Source organism: Falco punctatus (assembly GCF_963210335.1).
Source record: "Falco punctatus genome assembly, chromosome: 2".
Lineage (NCBI taxonomy): Eukaryota > Metazoa > Chordata > Aves > Falconiformes > Falconidae > Falco > Falco punctatus.
Genome location: NC_137581.1, coordinates 74,533,544 through 74,551,783, shown reverse-complemented (window position 1 = coordinate 74,551,783; position 18,240 = coordinate 74,533,544). Strand labels below are relative to the sequence as shown.

At 43.0% G+C, this 18,240-nt stretch overlaps 1 protein-coding gene across 2 annotated transcripts in view; it reads left to right on the top strand.

Annotated features, from left to right (window-relative positions):
- Nucleotides 1-5,173: 5,173 nt before the first annotated feature.
- Nucleotides 5,174-18,240, top strand: part of ZBED1 (zinc finger BED-type containing 1) — a 180,599-nt gene continuing 167,532 nt past the window's right edge. The window contains exon 1 of one of the 2 annotated variants that reach the window (XM_080376061.1): nucleotides 5,174-18,227. Coding sequence is in view for 1 of the 2 variants with exons in the window: in XM_080376064.1 (XP_080232190.1) it covers nucleotides 18,116-18,227 (112 nt within the window). In the remaining variant the exon portion in view is untranslated. The remainder of the gene's footprint in view (nucleotides 18,228-18,240) is intronic. The other variant, XM_080376064.1, reaches the window with a different exon arrangement.

The window sequence follows — 18,240 nt, the reverse complement described above, 5'->3', positions numbered from 1 at the left end:
CAGTATACCATTTTAATGATAATTTCAAGAGGAGACAAAGCCTGACAACATGTATCATGGCAGGGAAATCGCAGCTGCATCCAGAGAGAGCAATTTCAGGCAGGAAGCAGTGGGAGAGTTTCACAGTTCCTTTCAGATAAGAAACTTAAGCAACATACAAATGTGGAAAATAAATTAAAATGCAACGTAAAAACTTCTCTCCTAAGTAAGGCAGTGAAGAAAATCCCCCCCAAAATGTACCTAAAACTTGCTGTGGACGTGTGTTTTCCCACTGTCATCACTGCAGCTTCCTGTGACTTTGACAATAAAACCAAACACTGTTGATGATTTAGTAACACTGAGTGATGCATGTTTTATAAATATTTGCATTTTGTCTTTTATTAAGATTTTGCTAAGCTGCCAAATTACTGATTTCAGTAGGGAGGGCAAGCTTCTGTTTGACCTCCAAGTAACAGGGAGAAAATGAACTTCCTTATAAATAATAATAAAACACTTTAATCTGAAGTTCATACAAAGTCTAATCATATTTCCATCTTCACACAGATTTTGCTTTTGCAGGGTACTGTGCAAGCTTCACTTTCTCAGATGAACTGTGCAAAACAGCATCCATATATCTGCCTAACAAATGAAGAACCGTAAAGATCCTGAACGTGTTTGCAGAGGTGTGCCATTAGCTGGCACGCATCACTGTGCCCTCAGTGCCCAATTCACGGCCACAACCTGCTTCCTCATGCTCTCAACTCGAGCACCAGGCAGGTTGATCGAGGCTGCAGAAGCAGGCATCCGGCTGTGGGGGTCTGCGCCACAACCTTCCCTCATGGAGACAGCAGCCGTCACGCAGGGTCATCAGCTACTTGCCCTTCCCCAGCCTGGAAGAGGCACCTATGGAGGAAGACGTGCCTCTCAACTGAAGTGAGAAGACGGACAACAAAGTGCAGAGTGCTTCCTGCGTTTGCCGAAAGCGTTTTACTTACTGAACGGTGCAGCCTTTGTGGGCTGAGAGACCTTTAGCAGAGAGGAACTGTGGAACAGGAAATCTGGGCTCGTTTTGCTGTGCATGTCAGGCTGCGGCCAAAACCAGAGTAGCTGTGCTAACATGTGAAAAGTCATCTGATAAAAGGCTGCTGCCAAAGAGGCACAACTCAGAGGAGGAATAGCCTGAATGCGTTCTTTTTCTTGGTTTTGGTTCCAGAAGATGCCTCTGTCTCATGACTGTAATAATACTCAATCATCATGCTATAATTAAGGGCTTTTCATGTAATCATCTGTAGAACTGATTACTTTGGGCTATACCCTGCTCATGCTGAGCTTCCTGGCAAAATTCCCACTGACATCAGTAAGAAAAGGATTGGACCTTTCCTCAGCAGTTTACCGCTATTGTTTAACAATACCATGCTTTTCAGACAGTTTGCAGTGGAGATTAAATATTTAGACTCTTAATTCTTGGAATATTAAAATACCACTGTACAAATAACACGCTCTTTCTCAGAAGCCTGAGTTTGTTCTGGTCATTATTGCTTCTAAGGAGTACAACACCAAAGCAAAGCAGGAACAGGTCTGAAGAAGATTTTATCCAAGAGGCTGAAAATCGTAGACTCTCAAGGCATGAAAAATAGGAAGAAAGAGGAATGATTTTATATTGCGGACGATATGGCAACATTTCCTTGCCTTTTTTTTTTTCCCAGTAAAAAAATAACCAATTAAGCAATCAAACCCACTAAAACTTCAAAAGATAACACACCCACAGACTTATTAATTATTTTTTTTAAATGTACTTCGATCTTTTTAGCCAAGTTTTGCCATTAACTCTGATGGGACCAGGATGCACAGGAGATTAGTAGGATCTTGAAAAGCGTTGGATATTTATAGGGATATCCAGAACACACATATGTTAGTAAAGGCTAAGAGCTTGCTTTTCGAAGTATTGCATGTATGTAGTTAATTTTGACTTGAGCTGGAGTTCAGGATGTGCAGCAGTGTTGGAGAACAGACCTTAATCTCCTGTCACAAGGGCCAAGTGTCTCTATATTCAGATATTCTTGCTTTTCATAATTTGCACTGCAGTGGCAGTTAAGGGATACCATTATACACAACGATCCCATTGTAGTAGAAATAACAGTTCATTACTCCAGAGGCCTTTGACTCTAAAGCCAAGGCCTGTACTGGAGGCAGTTTACTGAAAAGAAAAGCGAAGAGCAAATTCCTGCAGTACCCATCTTTCAGCGCCAAGCGCAGGTGCCTGGATGTGGAGGCTGCTCTGTGGAAGTCCTCTGCTGGGCCAACACGCAGGCAGGCTTCTGGCGGCAGTGGCAGAGGTGCCCGAGTGCTGTGCGAGGAGACACCGCAGCTTTCCCTCTGGGGACCACGTCGGTCGGGGCCGGCAATCCCAGCCTGCTCATGGGGGGTGCAGGGCGAGCACCGGGCTGTGGAACTGCGGCTCTGGCTGTTGGGTGGGAGACATGTCATTGCCAAATGTTATTTCTCCCTTTCCAGCCAAGCTTTTGATGCGGTTCCATGTCAGAAGAGCAGCAGGATATTCTGTGCTGCGGCTGGACTTTTCAATGAACTAGGCATTGGTGTGTTCAGGAGAGCTGGCTGCCTCCTTGTTCAGCTGAGGCATCTCCCATGAGGGCATCACAGAAGACATCCTCCCCCAGTACCTGGTTTCCAGACATGGAGAAGCAGCTGAAGGGCTTACAGAGATGGGTCAGGGAGTGTAGGAGCACTTCTCAGTGCAAACATTGCCTTTATGGGTAGATAACATGGGTGCACCTACCCTACACTCTGTGCTGCACCATAGGGCTTGTATGTTTCCATAGCATTTTATCTGCATTTCTTAAGGATTATGCTTCACAAATACTTTCAAAAAGGTCTGATCTTAACTAACAGTTGCAAAAAGATTCCAAATATAGTGGATGGCACGTGGATTTTTTTGGCTTCGTCTGCACTAGCTCAGCAGAAGCAGACTGGAGGAAAAAGGAGCTGGTACTCCAGGGGTTTTTACTTGGGACCAGGTCCAGTTTGACAGCATGGCCTGAATACCTCACGCCCTAGGAGCGTCTCCTGGAGGGCCTCTTCTGCCACAGCTCAGATGGTTCTGGGGTGCAAGCCAGACAGGCTGCTAGGACAGGCAGGAGCTCTGCCTCGAGAGGAATGCTCCTTGATCTGTCTGAACTTTATAAAATACTCGTGAAGGTGCACCACCCGCTGCCTGCACTGCCACGTGCATGAATTGTATTATCAGAAATACACTGGAAATCTGGTTTTACGCATGGCGCTTCAGCTGGCTGATCTCTTCTGTGAGCTGACGCACTGAGCCATTTCTCAAGAGGCATGATAGTCTGAAGCACAGTGTAAGACCCAGGGCTATGCTGCCTTTAATCCTAGCTCTCCCCTTAAATGCACACCTCTTTTTGTCCATCATTTTATCTGCTTACTCACCTTGCTTGGATCTTACAAGGATTCAATTTTGCACATTAGTCCAGAGATGTGAAGGTTTCCATTTAACTAAGTACTGTAAAAAAAAATCCAAATACAGTAATAAAGCTGCTTTGTCATCATGCTAATGTAAAGGAAGAAAGAAAGGAAGGAAGCGAGAAGGAAAGACAAACTGCATGATCAGAATATTGTCAAAGAGAAGTGAGGTGTCAAAACTTAGCTAGTAAAACAATAGTGGATGAAAAAGTTTACTGTCAGCAAATAATTTTTTTTCTCCAAAAGGCAAACATTTCCACAGTGCTGAAAATCTCACCCCAACATCCTTGTTCAACATCAAAATATTCTGCTTTGTGAATTGTAAGTGTTTAATTTTCCTATTCCTTTCATGTTGACTTTGTAATCATACTGGAATACCAAATCAAATATTACAATATGTTCCTACTAGAAGCTGCAGTTAGTGATATATGTAGGACAGTGTTTTGAGAGTATCTATATTTAATACGAAGAAACATAATTTTTGAGAATTTTTCTCTGAGAGGAATTTGAATTTTTTAATTTTGATTCAGCATGAAAACAAATGTTGAAGTGTTAGCATTTCCCTGAGCATGGAGATTCTTAACAGCTGTAAATTATAATTATTCTAGATAATTTTGTTTCTGAAGCCAAACAGAGCAATGGCAGCTAGAATATGCAAGCCTACATATTGTAGTCTATTGATATTCACAGCTTATGCTTTTCATTTCAGCAATTTTCCTTAATTTTTATTTTCTTCTTGTGTATGTGACTTATGCAAGACACATTTATTCAGTCAGTTAAATCTTTTGCTCCATTGTTTCTAACATCAGACATGTCAGCACTGGGATCTTAGCAAAGCATAAAAACTCTCTAATTTTACAAGCTAACATATGTTTGACCTATTCCTTTCTTGGTTCGGTTATAAAAGTAGAGAAAAAAAGACTATTGATATTCAAAGAAAAATAGATATAGAAAGTTTAAGATTTTTCCAGTAAACGGCTCAAGTATGAGGTCAGATTTTTTTTTGTATACAGGACTTTCTTCTTCAGCATTGCCTCTCTGTGTATGACTCCGTCTAGAGATATTCATATCCCCAGGTGAGAGTTGAGAGGATTTAAGGGGAAGAACACGCCATCTGGAACATTTTTTTCCACTTTGTACATTTACAATGTGATTTAGCTGTACCCGCCAGCTCTGCAGCTTGGCTTGGGCTATGCAAGTTGACCGGCATTTTTCTAGCTGCTATCCCGTGGGATTTACGGTTCCGCAGGCCAAATCCTCCTTCCAGTTACACCTCTGCAACCCCACTGACAGTTACAGCATTGTGCGAGGGTAACTGAGGATGTCATTTGGCCTGCAGTTATGTGGAATCACGCCGTGCTTGTATTTCGGTTTTTATTCCTAGGGTCACGTTCTGAAGCAAACCCACAGTTTAATTACAGGGGCACTGTGGTCAGTAAATAAATCTGAGACTCAAAGGCAGTGTTGCAGAAATTAGTGATAAAGCAGAACAACCCCAGTTGGGAGGAGAGATCCTCTACAGCAATTACATTTTAGCTGTCGAGGGAAACCTGCCCCAAAAGCAGGCTGGGCACTCTGAGGGCTGAAGAAGCTTCCAAGGATTTAGAAAATAGATGATCAGCTCCCAGGCTGCTCAAAGAGACAGCTGGAGAGAAACGAGGCCTGAAACGAGGCCTTTTCATTTGATCTTTAGTCTTTTCCAACCTAAATGATTCTGCAATCGATGGAGAGTAACGTTTTTGTGATGGAAGGTGATTTCAGCTGCTGTTTTGTTTTCTGTTTGTCATCTATTGTTACGGACTTGAAAGGGTGCTGGGTATTTTCAGGCACCCCTCCCTCCCCAGCCTTCCTTCCTCAGTATTCTCGAATATTCTGCCCAGCTTTGCCCTTGCTTTTCATTTTGCAGTTGGGTGTTATGTCCAAAGAGAACCAAAGCCTACCAAGATGTGTTTCATGGACTTGCTGGGCTTCAAGTCGTGCCCTTCATGTGTTACCAGAGGAAATTCTCAGCCTGAGTATTTTCTGTACTTTTTGTAAAGATATTAACAGCTGCAAATTAGCTTTTGACAGAAGGACAGAAGGTTTGCAGCCTAGCCATAGCACCAGGTCTTTGATGGAAATAGTTTTCAGTATGGGCCATGAGACCATGCAGCCCCTCTCTCCTTCCTTGAGCTGGAACGTATCCGCTGCTGGGGTGTTGCCCCTCTGGGACATAGAAAATGACAAGTGAAGTTGGAACATCATTTTAAGCTTTTAACTTCTCTTGTCACTTGACTATACCCACTAAGGAAAGTGATTTATGATACTGGCTTCGCCCTCCTTGCTCTGCTAGGAGACGAAGCAATGCCTGACAGGGAGTATCCATCTTCATTGCTGCTGTTTTGATTTGAATTGGTGGGTGCTAAAGATGCAGGAGACAGTAATGGTGCCTTTCAGAATATTAGGGGGTGAAGAAATAAGCTTAAGGAACTGGCAGATTATCAGAGGGGAAAAAAAAAAGTCAGAAAAAAAAAATCTGTTAGGAAAGCAATGTTTGTTTGTTGACTCTACTAATGAGTCCATAGGGGTTTTGTAACGTAATTATCACTGATCTTAATAGATATATTTCTTTCTGGATGCATACTAGGGCTTATTTCTTAGATTTGAATACTTTCAGTGAGTTTATTTTATAAGCAAATAAAAAAGGGCACTGAAAAATAGGGAAAGCCTAAAATTTTGCAGAATCACTAAGTACTACAAAATTGTTACGGGAGGATTTCTTCTGCTTTCCAGACTGCCAGTGGTACTGCCAGAGTCAGCTGGCATTCAGGAGTGCTTGGTAGTGACCATCCTCCCTCCCCAGCCAGCTCCTCAGAAGAATCCCTGCACAGAGAAGTGGGAGCACAGGTTCAGGTTCTCTGCAGAGATGTCAGAGGCAGCAGCCTTACACTTAAAGTGTAGGTACAAGACAAAGAAGAAAGATAAACAAAAGCTTTCAGAGAGTAGATCGAAGCAAGGAAATTAATGAATGAAATGTAATAAATAAATGACTAGGTAGGCGAGGTGCCATGCTTTTTTCTCATTTCCAAGCTCTACCTAGGAAGGCTGGTAAATAGAACTGGTCAATCAGTGAAGCAGTGCCTAGACAAGAAAATGAGTTAATGCACCGCAGAGAGTGGAGGTGATGGGAGGAGGCTGTGTGCACTATCACTACCTGCTCGCTCATTTTCCCCTGAGACAATTTCCTATCATCATTAATGATAATTTCTGGAGACGCTGGGCAGAGATGATTAAATCACTCCACATTTCAGATGCATGGGTTTTTAGTCACTAATAATCTGGATTAGTTTTTGATTAGTGACTACAAGTTATCAAGAAATGTATCTTCACGGCAACGAAACCTGTTCTCTCTCTTGTAAATGTGGAATAAGCTTGAAGTCAGTAGTGTGCCACTGATGCGTAGCAAGCTTAATTCAAGGTAAAATGATTTCTATTTGAAGGCACAATGCTAATACTGAAAGAAGAGCAAAGTTCCCCTTTGTGCAGGAGGCCTAAATGCACCAAAAAATCACCTCCCGAGCACTGAAAATGATGTACTTCTTGGCCCTCTCTAAAGGGGTGAATGCCTTTCATTCAAAGAACAGAAACCAACCATTTATAAAAACATCCAGTTGGCTGGCTTTTCCACTGGAATCATTGTAGAATGTATAAATGGGAACTGGTTAGTCTGGGAGGAAAAAAGTCCACACTAAAGTATATGTACTTAGTAGAGCCATCATCCAGTGCAATGATCAGAAAAACGGCTTGAGGTTATTAAGGGGAAATCATTGAAACTAGCAGCCTAGTGCACAGCAAAAAAAGCAAACAAGATAATAGATTGCAATAGATTGCTTTATGTAAGCAAGAAAGTAAGAGAGAACATGCCTGATTCTTGGTATATGGAAAAATCTATTCTGGGAAGAAAATGAAGCATCTTTACACTCAACAGGTGTGTTCATTTTCCTATACGACATAGTTTGCAGCTTGTGTATCAAAGTATACATCAAGTGTTTGCTTTTAGAAAATTGTATTGATAGATTTTTATCTTTTTAGAAAAATCATTGCAATACATACTATGAGCATAGACAATGACACAGCAGAAACAAGAGAGAAGTAATCAGAATATTTCCCAACCCCCAGAAGGATTAAATTGTTGTAACTGTAAACCAAACAACTTATTACAGGCCCAAACAGCCCTGAAAATTCCAAGTAGCAGCAGCAAATAATTAAAAAGGAAAAGCTGAGACCAAGTCTTATATTTAAAATGTTTCAAGAACTCATTGCAAATACCTCTATTTTATTTCTTTTTTTCCTCTCTCCCTCCCTCTCTCAGTGGCAAACAATAGTAATTGGAAAAAGAAAGTGCAGAAAAAAATGTTACTTACAAATTGTTCTTAGCAGCATAGTGGCCTGACTGGTGAAGGGGCGATGCAGTCCCAGAATATGGCTGCAGAATGGCACAGATGGAGAACTCTTGTGTGCTGATGTGAGAGCAGATGCTGTCAAAGGCATTTTGGGGCATTAGATAAGGCTCTGGCTCCTCTCCATCGGCAGCACCAATCTCGTTACTCTCAGCATGTGAAGAGATCTCACCCTCTAAAGCCAGGGCTGGATGGCTGTAATGAGGCGCACCAGTGCTGGAGACAGCCAAAAGCCTGCAAGCTGAATTTTAGGAAAACATCATGTGCCATTGTCATCTATATTTTCATATCTCACAGTTAAAAATAGGGAAGAGCACGGCACGGTATGACTAGCCAGTTCAGTGCAGGCCTTAACAAGAACATCTCTTGTCTGTGGTTCACTTACTTAATACTTATACTTTAATCTTTGCCTAGTTTACACTTGAAGTTGAGCACTGTAAATACATTAATTACTCTTTATACTGACACCTCTTTCCATATGTCAGTCTCAGTTACATTAATAGACACTCTGTAGACACTTTGAACAGGAGGTGTCTACATAAAAGTTAACAGATTGTGTTGTATCGTGAACTCCCTCTGAAAAGACATAAAAGATCTTTTACAGTAAACAGGAAATGAGTAAGACAAAGAAGCAGTATATAAAATAATAAGTGGTTTAAAGATAGACTGGGAATTTTGCTTTCCTGCCTCATAGTACAGAAATAAAGGGCTATGCAATGAAATTTGAAGGTGGAAAATTATAAAAAAATTAAAATATTTTGTGACATTTGTTTGTAATCATATACATGAAGTGCAGCACAACTAGAAGAGTAAAATTCAAAAATAGTTTGGAGAATCATCTACATATCAAATATATCTAAAGAGACAATTAATGGCAGCAAGACAAAAAAATGGATGTGAAATCTTAAAGAGTTTTAGTTTAACAACCATTACTAAGTATCGGTATAATAGGTGGAGATGAGAAGTAAAGTGGAGATTACCGTGTAGGAGGTTTTCTGCTGACAAGATTTTAAACTTCCCTCTGAGATATCTGGTCCTCGTCATTTTAACAGATATATACAAATCTGTGCTGATCTTCATCTCATCCAATGTGGCTGTTCAGTGCTTGATCTCATCCCTGAACTATAGATCATGCATTCATCCATATGTATTTCTGAAGCTGAGTAAAATTTTCTTTCATAACATCATGACTTAAATTATTAACATTTTGATTAGAGCAGGAACAGTTAATAATTAAATAGAGGGAAAACTAAACCTGCAGGTTAAAAAAGCCATTTATTTGGGCCTGACTACAGACAAATTTATGCCCTTTTCTGTAAATAAACTGTATTTTGATTAAGCAGTCAAGTTCTCTTTCGGTTCATACTCTCCCTATTTAATCAACAACAGCAGGAGAGATAGAATCAGATCCTTGATTGCTATTGATGGCTTATTGTAAACAGTTCGTTGCAAGACAAAGACAAATGCAAAACAAAGGCAGGACTGATATTGTGGCAAACAAAAAACAGGAAAAGCCAGATGCAAAATGCAGATTTTACCTTGATTCCTCGATGAAAAAAAAATATTTAAATACAGCAAATTGGCTGTTAATAATCTCATTATTACAAAGCAAAACCCCAATGAAAGACAGGCTGGCCACAAGCAAGATGGGTGCAAGACACCACATGCAAGTTGCAGGAAACCCCCTTGTTTTGCAATTAGAAACCCAGCCAGTGAAATCATGAGCATAAAGCCGCTCATCCTGTACATAATGTATGGTTTTCATTGCTTGCTTTTCTTTACTTTGGAACAGTAGTAAAGGCTCCTGGGTTTACACTTCTGATAGATAAAAACCTGTTTGCTAAGGCTTGCAACTTAAACATGTGGTTAACAGGAGAATCTGCTGTCCACCTATAATTTTTGTGTAACAAGTGCAAGTTATAGCCAGTATAACTTTTTTATTCAAAGTAGTAATGATGCTGTAATGTGATTTATATAGTAAAAGATCCCTACTCTTTTGAGGAAAGAAGTAACGGCTTAAACCAACCACTTTAAACACTTCCCTATTAATTCCCGGGCGCAGGAAATTTCATTCCCCTTCCACATGATTAATGAAATTTCACAATGTTATTTTATCTGTCTGTATACATAAATGTGCATATACCTTTATAAACTATATGTTTACAATGTAAATGTATGTTTTGTTTTTTTATTATGTCTAAACTCAGTTTAGTAATCTCAACCTTAGATAAATCTGCTTTGAAGTGAAGTGAGGGATAGAAAAATATCTCCTAGCTGGGATTGTGGAATAAAATGTTCTGCAATGCTAAAGCAGCTTATCCTAGACTTATCAATTAACAGTCATAGTGACATGTAGTAGATCACCGGGTGATGTTTTTTTGTGAGTTTCTAGAAAAAAAACACCCCAACAGCCTAGTTTTAAGAAGTAGCTTTAAGGACTGCAAATCTTCACTTGAATTATTAGTTGGTTTGGATTAAGGCCTTTTACTAGATGAAAAATACTTGCTATAAAACAGTCTTACATCTTAGTTTTAAAAGCTTCTTATGCTTGTGAGCCACCTATGTCAATTTATAATGTCATGCTCGTACTTAAAAGCATACTTTCACAAAAAAAACCAACAAGCCAAACGCAGAAACTAAAAATTTACCTAAAAATATATACAAGCAGTGATAGCTAAATCCTTTATGTAAGGCTTATCATCACTAAATGCTGAATGTAAATAGTTGATATTACTTGAAACAGCAGCAGCAGATTAGAAAACAACACAAAACCAGGATGAATCCAGAATCTGAAATGCACCATTTCTAACCACTGCACCTTGTGGGAATGCAAGTTATGATCAGGCTTGAGCAATCATGGCTCTCAGGGCAGCTGAAGGACTGAGAAATACCTACTTCGTAACGCAACTGAGAGTGTCTAGTGAAAGATTTAAAAAAATGGCAGATCTGTCACTCTGCACTGTCTCAGCAGACTGGGATGTGATGATGATGATGATGATGATGATGATGATGATGAAGGCCAGGCTGGATGTGGCTTTGAGCAACCTGGTCCAGTGGAAGGTGTCCCTGCCCATGGCAGGGGGTTGGAACCATATGATCTGTAAGGTCCTTTCTAATCCAAACTGTTCTATAATTCTGTGATTCTATGATGTTGAATTAAACTGCTGTCTTAATAGACTCAGAAATTAAACTGTCACAAGTAGTGTATTATGTATAATCAGAATAGTTTATTACCTCTGAAAACTATGAAGGCCATGATATTATGTATGATCAGAGTCAGACATAGAATTATAGAATATCTCAAGTTGGAAGGGACCCCTAAGGATCATTGAGTGCAACTCTCTGCTCTTCGCAGGACTAAAGCTAAACCATAGGACTAAAAGTGTCGTCCAGATGCTCCTTGAACTCGGACTGGCTTGGTGCTGTGACCACTTCCCCAGGGAGCCTGTTCCAGCGACCAACCAAATCTGAAAGTACATTCTTAACAACTGTCAGGATAAGCCTTTGGCTTTCTCCAGCCTTTAGATTATTTTTATCAGCAAAATGAATTGTCTTTGATAATTTCTAGTGCATATATTCTAGGGGGTCAAACTACAATCCTGGAACATTCTATGCTTCCTCACTGGCAAGTGTTTGAGGAGAAAGTCTGAGCCTGGCTGAATCTTCCCTGCAGTTGTTCTGAAGGCAATTTGGCACTGATCACAGTATGATTTTCTTTTATACAGACAAAAATGAGATGAAGAATGAAAAATAAAGCTCAGTATTTACAGAGACTTGGATCACCCCAAGGACAAGGAATGAGAAATGTTTTTTCACACCGTTTCCTGTTGCCTTATCTATGTCATACATGAATTTGTCCTCAAGAATAGCAGGAGCTCTTTATTAATTTGTTTAAATTTTCCCTTTAAATTTAAAATGTTGAGTCTGTTCATTTCTTGGCCTTGCTAATTTTTTTACAGAGTTGCTTTGTGCTTAGTAAATTAATGAATTGCCATAGAATAGCCGAAGTCCAAACCATTACTGCACAAGCCAAACATAAACAAGTTATATAATGCTGCAATCATTCATTTATTAAAGGAAGTGGAAAAATCAAAGTGTATGTAATCTTTTTGGATGACTGACAGGCAGGTGTGATCAAGAGAATGGGAATCCAGTGATTGTAGGCAGATAGAGAGACAGGTTTGTCTGGGTGATAAGAAAGTAAAGTGAGATGGAATTGGGAAAAATGGGAGAGAGCATCATCTGTTCCAGGACAGAGAGAAGTAACAGTGCGAAGGCTGCTGGGGGGGTTTAGAGGGAAGCACTAACAAGTGCCTAGGGAGATTCAGGAGCCAGGACCCGTTGACAAAGAGGAGCGTAAAGCAGCTGTGCCAGGAAAGCGATAAAAAGAGTTGCAGAGCAGGCTTACAGAATTGCTGGACCACCTCTGATTCTTGATAATCCCCCAGTATATTCGATCTAGAACGGAGAAAGGTAACGCCAGGCTTCAGGAACCTCCCAGCTCAGGTCACTGTACAGGATCCACCTCTGCTCCTGGTCCACCTGCCCACCCCACATAAGCACACCTCCTCCTGGGGTCAGCATGGGGCAGCAAGCCTCAGCCCTGTCTTTTTTACTGCACTGGGCTTTTCAGCTCCATTTGCTTTCAGACATTCTGACCCTACAGACCAGAAAATTGTCCATGTTCATCCTTCCCGCTGCATGCTGTGATTCGGGTTAGCAGTGAGGTGAACCCTCTTTCAGCAAAGCTAAACCAAAGCCAATGCACCTCTAGGGTGATTCTGCTTTTTTATTTCCTTCACATTAGACTGGTGCTAACCAAGTTTCTGATGAAAGATGTGTTTATCTTACAGTGTGGCTAAGGAGGAAATCACAGATACATGGAGGACCTGGTGTTATGGAAAACTCTTGCTTTGGACCATAATCATCACCTTGGCTGTTTGCTGAACCCTAACAAAATCCTCTTAGCTGTGGGTTTGGCAGTTTTGCACAGGGTATGCCACAGGTGCTTGCAGACATAACTGCACAAACACTGAAATAATCACATGGCAATTATTGACACTAGATATTTTTTAACACAAATTAACTAACTGTCAACAAAACCATTGCTATAGCGGGCATAATTAATCTTTTTTTTCAGTAGCATTATATTATCAGTGTTGGAATATTGCCATTCCACCCTGCTTGTTTAAACCTGTCTGAAATTCCACCCCTCCTCTCCCACCTTGACTGATAGAAATAACACCACCGTTTTGGTGCGACAGCTTTTCCCTTACCTCATCCAAGATATTTACAACGTATTATTGGGGTTGGATATGGTATGGAAGCTTGACACCCTGCTCTTATTTTACTCTGATTTCCTGATGAGTATCAGTAACTTTTGTTTCACTCTCATTTTAGCATGGGGTTTTGTTTATTTTCTTCTGTTTTGTGAATATGCTGGGTCTTATCCCCTGATTGTTTAGCATCCCTTGTGTGCAGGGTCTTGTCAAAGGGCTTTTGAAATTTCATGTATGTTAATAAGTTTATCTACTTACAGACATTTTCAAATAAAGCCCCAGAACTATGTGAGAGCTGATTTTCCACTGCTCAAATAATGCTGGTTAGTTCTTGCTACATCTAGAATTTCCAGATGTTTTGTTATTCTTTCAGCCAATTCACCAAATCAAGTTGCCGAGTACAGTTTGTAGGCTGCTAATACTCTTACTGAACTCTAAACAGATTTACTCTTTTGAAGTGTTTTATGACAGAAGTTGTTTTTTAACAAAAGCTTGTATATTTTTGTTAGCAGCTCACCTGCTTTATATTCCTGCAGAATTTTTGTATGTAAACACGTTTGGAGATTTTATTTTATTTTTATTTTTGTTATTGCTTTTATCTACATGCCTTCTTCTGACTTTTTGGTCTCTGAGTCTTGACTGAACTGCAGGAGGGATGCCCAGATCTTACCTGATAAGTATGAGTATATTGGGGGGGATGCAGCCCCAGCCCCAGCTACTCATGTTTCAGGCTTTCCAGACCAGATACATCCTGAAAGTGTGACACAGGCTGAACACCCAGATGTACAAATACAATAGTTGCTGCAGAGACAGTGGCTTTAAAAAACCAAAACGCTCAGCACCAGTAATAGGCACACTATGTTTCTTTCACTATAGCTGAATGGTTTGAGCATTTGGTTGAAGAGGGAAAGTCATCCCTATTCCAGGACTCTATTTGCACTTATTAGTCCGTATTTTGTCCTATTCTTCTCTAGTCTAAAAAGGATAGGCTCTTCAGTGAATATGGACTGGAACTCTGTCCCCTTGATCCCTTGAACCTAAACGCTAGGCTAAACCCCCTCAGATTTCTTTACTGTGTTCCCGGGCTTCACATCCTTATGACTACAGCCACACCAGCAAGGGTCAGTTTTCCCCAATGACACTATTTTCTTGAAAAGTGAAATATCTGAAAAAGACTGGGAGGGATCAAAAGCCATCCTCCTTCATGGGCAAATGCTATAGTACCAGTTCTGTTACGCAGAAGGCTGGTGGTCTTACACTCATCTACTATGTCCCAGTAAAGAAAAATAAATGTGTCCCATCAGATGGTTGTCCTCAGCAGAGGAGCCTGCTCTCGCTCCCTGGGACTTCCTACTGCATAGCTTGCAGACACCTCTCCGCTTGGCAAAGTTTCTTTCCCTTTCCAGTTAACCGACCCTCCCCAGGCCACTACTGAGGATGCCTAAGACCTTACTGCTCCATATGGTCCTGCTATGCCCAAGTGCCCAGCATTAGGCAAGATGCTGCCTATTCTAAGGGGTACCTAAAATGACTCTTTTTTGCAGAGGGGGAAAAAAACCCATATGCAGCCTGTCAAAATTGTCTGCAGGTGCTCAAAACTCCACATGAATTCCAGATGCAACCCCAACAGACTGTTTCCCAGCACTGCTTAATCTTGTGAGCACCTCCCTGCTGAACCTGAAAGCTCCTCGGGCGTTTAACTTTATTCACCCACACATGTTAAGGAGATCCTGTTTTGGGAAGATAGGCACTTATCTCTTGCCTCAAGTCCCACTGCAATCCAGCTTAGGAAGACAGGCATTTAAATCCCTTTTAGAAGCCTGAAAAATTAGCAGCAGTTAGAATTATGTCTGGCTTCTTCCGGCATGGGCCATCAGCTTCGACATACGTGCAAAACGCAGAGAGCACGTCTCAAGCTAAGCACAGGAGTAGAAGTGTACATTTTACTGTTTGAGAGGGATTGATGTGACAGTGTCGACATCTTAGGAGACTGCCCCAACTACTATGTCATGCTTGGGCAAAAAGCATCGACCTTTCCTACTGAACTGGAACCACCGCATGGTGGATACGAGGAGTTGTTGGCTCCAGTTCTCTGGGGGAGCAAACTCATATACTTGGAAAAGATGTGTTATACACAAGATTGTCATGGAACAAACAAGAAAAATAGGGCATAACCTCATAACCCTCCTCCCCGTGCCAGAGAGCCTCTGAACTGCTAGGCTAACCTTGGGTTCCCTTTTGTCTGCTCTGATGTGGCCCCGTGTCTTGCGCATTCCCAGCTGCACAGGCTCTCAGCTGCAACACCTACCATCCACGCTACCTGATGGCTGCTGATTATGCCATTCCGCTGGGAAGTTTGAGCTCAGGGCTTAATTAGAGTCTAGAAACATCACCCACTTCCTTTCTTATAGCTTTATGCATCTTTATGCAAAGTGTGGGTGGAAGCACTGTGATCACATACTGCTTCGTTAGCGCCAGTCCTGCAGGAGGGACAGATAGGCTGCAGCAAGTCTGGATGGGGTTACTGGCTTCCAACGACTTTCCAAGAGGGTATCTGTGCTCTAACCGCAGGCTGGCTTTGCCTGCTGGCACTGTGAGTTCACTTGCAGTCGGTGGAAAGAAGGAAGCACTGTAAGCACCTCAAAAGAAGCAGTCATCATCTTCTGCAGGTCTTCAGAAGCGCCTCTCTGTCCGCTGCCTGTACAGCAAAGCTGAGGCAATTAGATTGCTCCTTTCATCCCTTGCAGGGCTCAGACAGTTAAGATTTCATTGAGGTAATAATGCCTCAGCGAAGTATTTAAAGTAGATGGACAAGATTCCAGCCCAAATACTCGAGGTTTCTGTTAACGATTGCAAGAAAAAAACCCAAAGTATCAATAAGATGGTGATTATTGAAAAATCAGGTTAAAGGATGTATCAATTTAAATTAGGATGTATTCTAAGACACTATTTGAAAAGAATCAAAAGACCTACAGTCTTCTGTTAATATTTTCATTTCTCCTCTGTGCCCCATCAGGCTTTAGAAAAAATAATTAACATTAACAGAGCGTTGAAGCAAATTTTCCTCATCCTTTCTGTGAAGCTGTACTCATGAACCACAGAGGGTTGAAAATTTTAACACCTTGTGAAAAAGTAGTGGGACCAATAAGACCATAATGTTAACCCATTGGTTGTTCCCCAGTTAGTCCAACTCTTTGGATAGTGTCATCTGAGAAAAGGTAGAGGAGTTTTTATTGCCTTATCAATTGATTTTATTCTAGAAAATGTGTGAAAGCAATTACATTATTTATATACAGATTGTGTAAATATACTGTAGGAAGTTTCAGTTTAATGTTGCAAAGGGCTTTCATTAATGCTGTAGTTCTGAGAAAAGGATGTAAACAACATAAAGGAGTAGAGATTTGATTTTTACTGAGATAAGCTGAAAGAATTCAACTTTACTAAATGTCAGCGTTTCTTCTTTCATGTCATTTTATGTGATGCTCTTTCTACCTACTCCACGCACGGTTGTGAAGAATATGCATTAATAATGAATCCTTTATTGATGTGACTTCATGATGTTAATTATTTACATTTGCATAATTCCATGCGTTAGTAATAAAAAAAAAATTCACCAGAGATACATAGAATTAAATGGTTGGGTTTGTCCTGGAGCAACTACACACCGCTTTTACTGTATGCGTATTTCTGACAGAAGACAGAAAGTCAGTTCTGCTGAGCAATCTAATCTGACATTGAAGAAGTATATCGTTAATTGTATTTTTTCTAGGAAGTACGTTTGCTTTTTTATAAAGGGGAGGAGACTGCGTTTCAAACGCACTTCCAGAACTTTGCATGGCTCCCCAAGCCAAAACCTTACCGAAGGATTTGAAACCGACTATGTAGGTCAGCGTCTCCTCCCGCGGAAGGCCTGCTCCCATTTTTTGCCTTGCCCCGGTACTGGGGCTCATCCGCGTTTATGCAAAGCCGCCGGCTCTGTGAATGAAGCCCGCGCCGCCGGGGCCCGGGCTCGCTGCCCGCAGCCGGAACCGGCCACCTACCGGAGGGACCGCTAGGGAGGACGCGGTCTTCTGTCGCCGGTGTTCGGCGTCTTAAAGAGTCAGGCTGAGGGTTTTAAACTGGCAGCAATAAACCTTCGGAATAAACCGCGTGGTACGCCAAGCGTGACTGCAAGGGCGCGCAGTCAGGCCGGTAGGAAGGCTCCGTACGTACACGGCGCTTGGCGACGGCGGGACCTGCCCCTGCCAGAGCCGCGGCCAGGCGGGGGGACGCGCGGCGGGTGCCCCAGGTGCCAGCGGTCGCACCCAGGCCCGGCGGTGCCTGCGGGTTCCGCAACAGCTGCAGCCGCCCCGGCCCCTCGTCTGCGCCAGCGAGGGCAAACCCCGCAACCGCCCAGCGGGCGCCTTCAGCCGCGGCATTTCGAGCGGGAGCCGCCCGCCCCGTCCCCGCCCCGGCGCTTCTAGCCCCGCTCGTCGCTGTAACAGACCCGGCGCTGGCCGCCTCCCCGGGCGGCCTGTCACACCGCCTGCCGGTCACGCCGCCCCCCCCCCCGCTCGCTGCTGAGTCACGCCGCCGCGCCGGCTCCGCTCGCCCCCTCCCCAGCTCCCCGGGCGCCCCCGCGGGGGCCGAGCCTCCGCCCCGCCGCGGCCGGCCGCCGGTCCGCCCGCCGCCGCCCCTTCCCTCCCCGCGCCGGCCGCGGCGCGGCCCTTCCCCCGCCGCACATGCCCAGAAGGGCGGGAGCCGCGGCGCGCCCCGGCGCTGCTGTGACAGCGGCGGCGCTTTCCCTTCCGCTGGGTGGGGGCCGCGCCGCGCCCCCCCGGCCCGGCGGCGGTGGCGAGCCACCGTGCCACGCACAGGCCGGCCGCTCGGCCAGCTCCTTCCCCGCCTCGCCCCGAGCCAGCCGCCGCGGGACGGGAGGCGGCCATGTCGCTATTGTCTGCGCTGGTGCCCTTGCTCCGGGTGTACTGCATCGGCCTCCTCGTCATCCTGCACCAGCTGCGCCGCCGCCTCCGCCCGCGCTGCCCCCCGGCCCCAGGTGAGCATCGCAG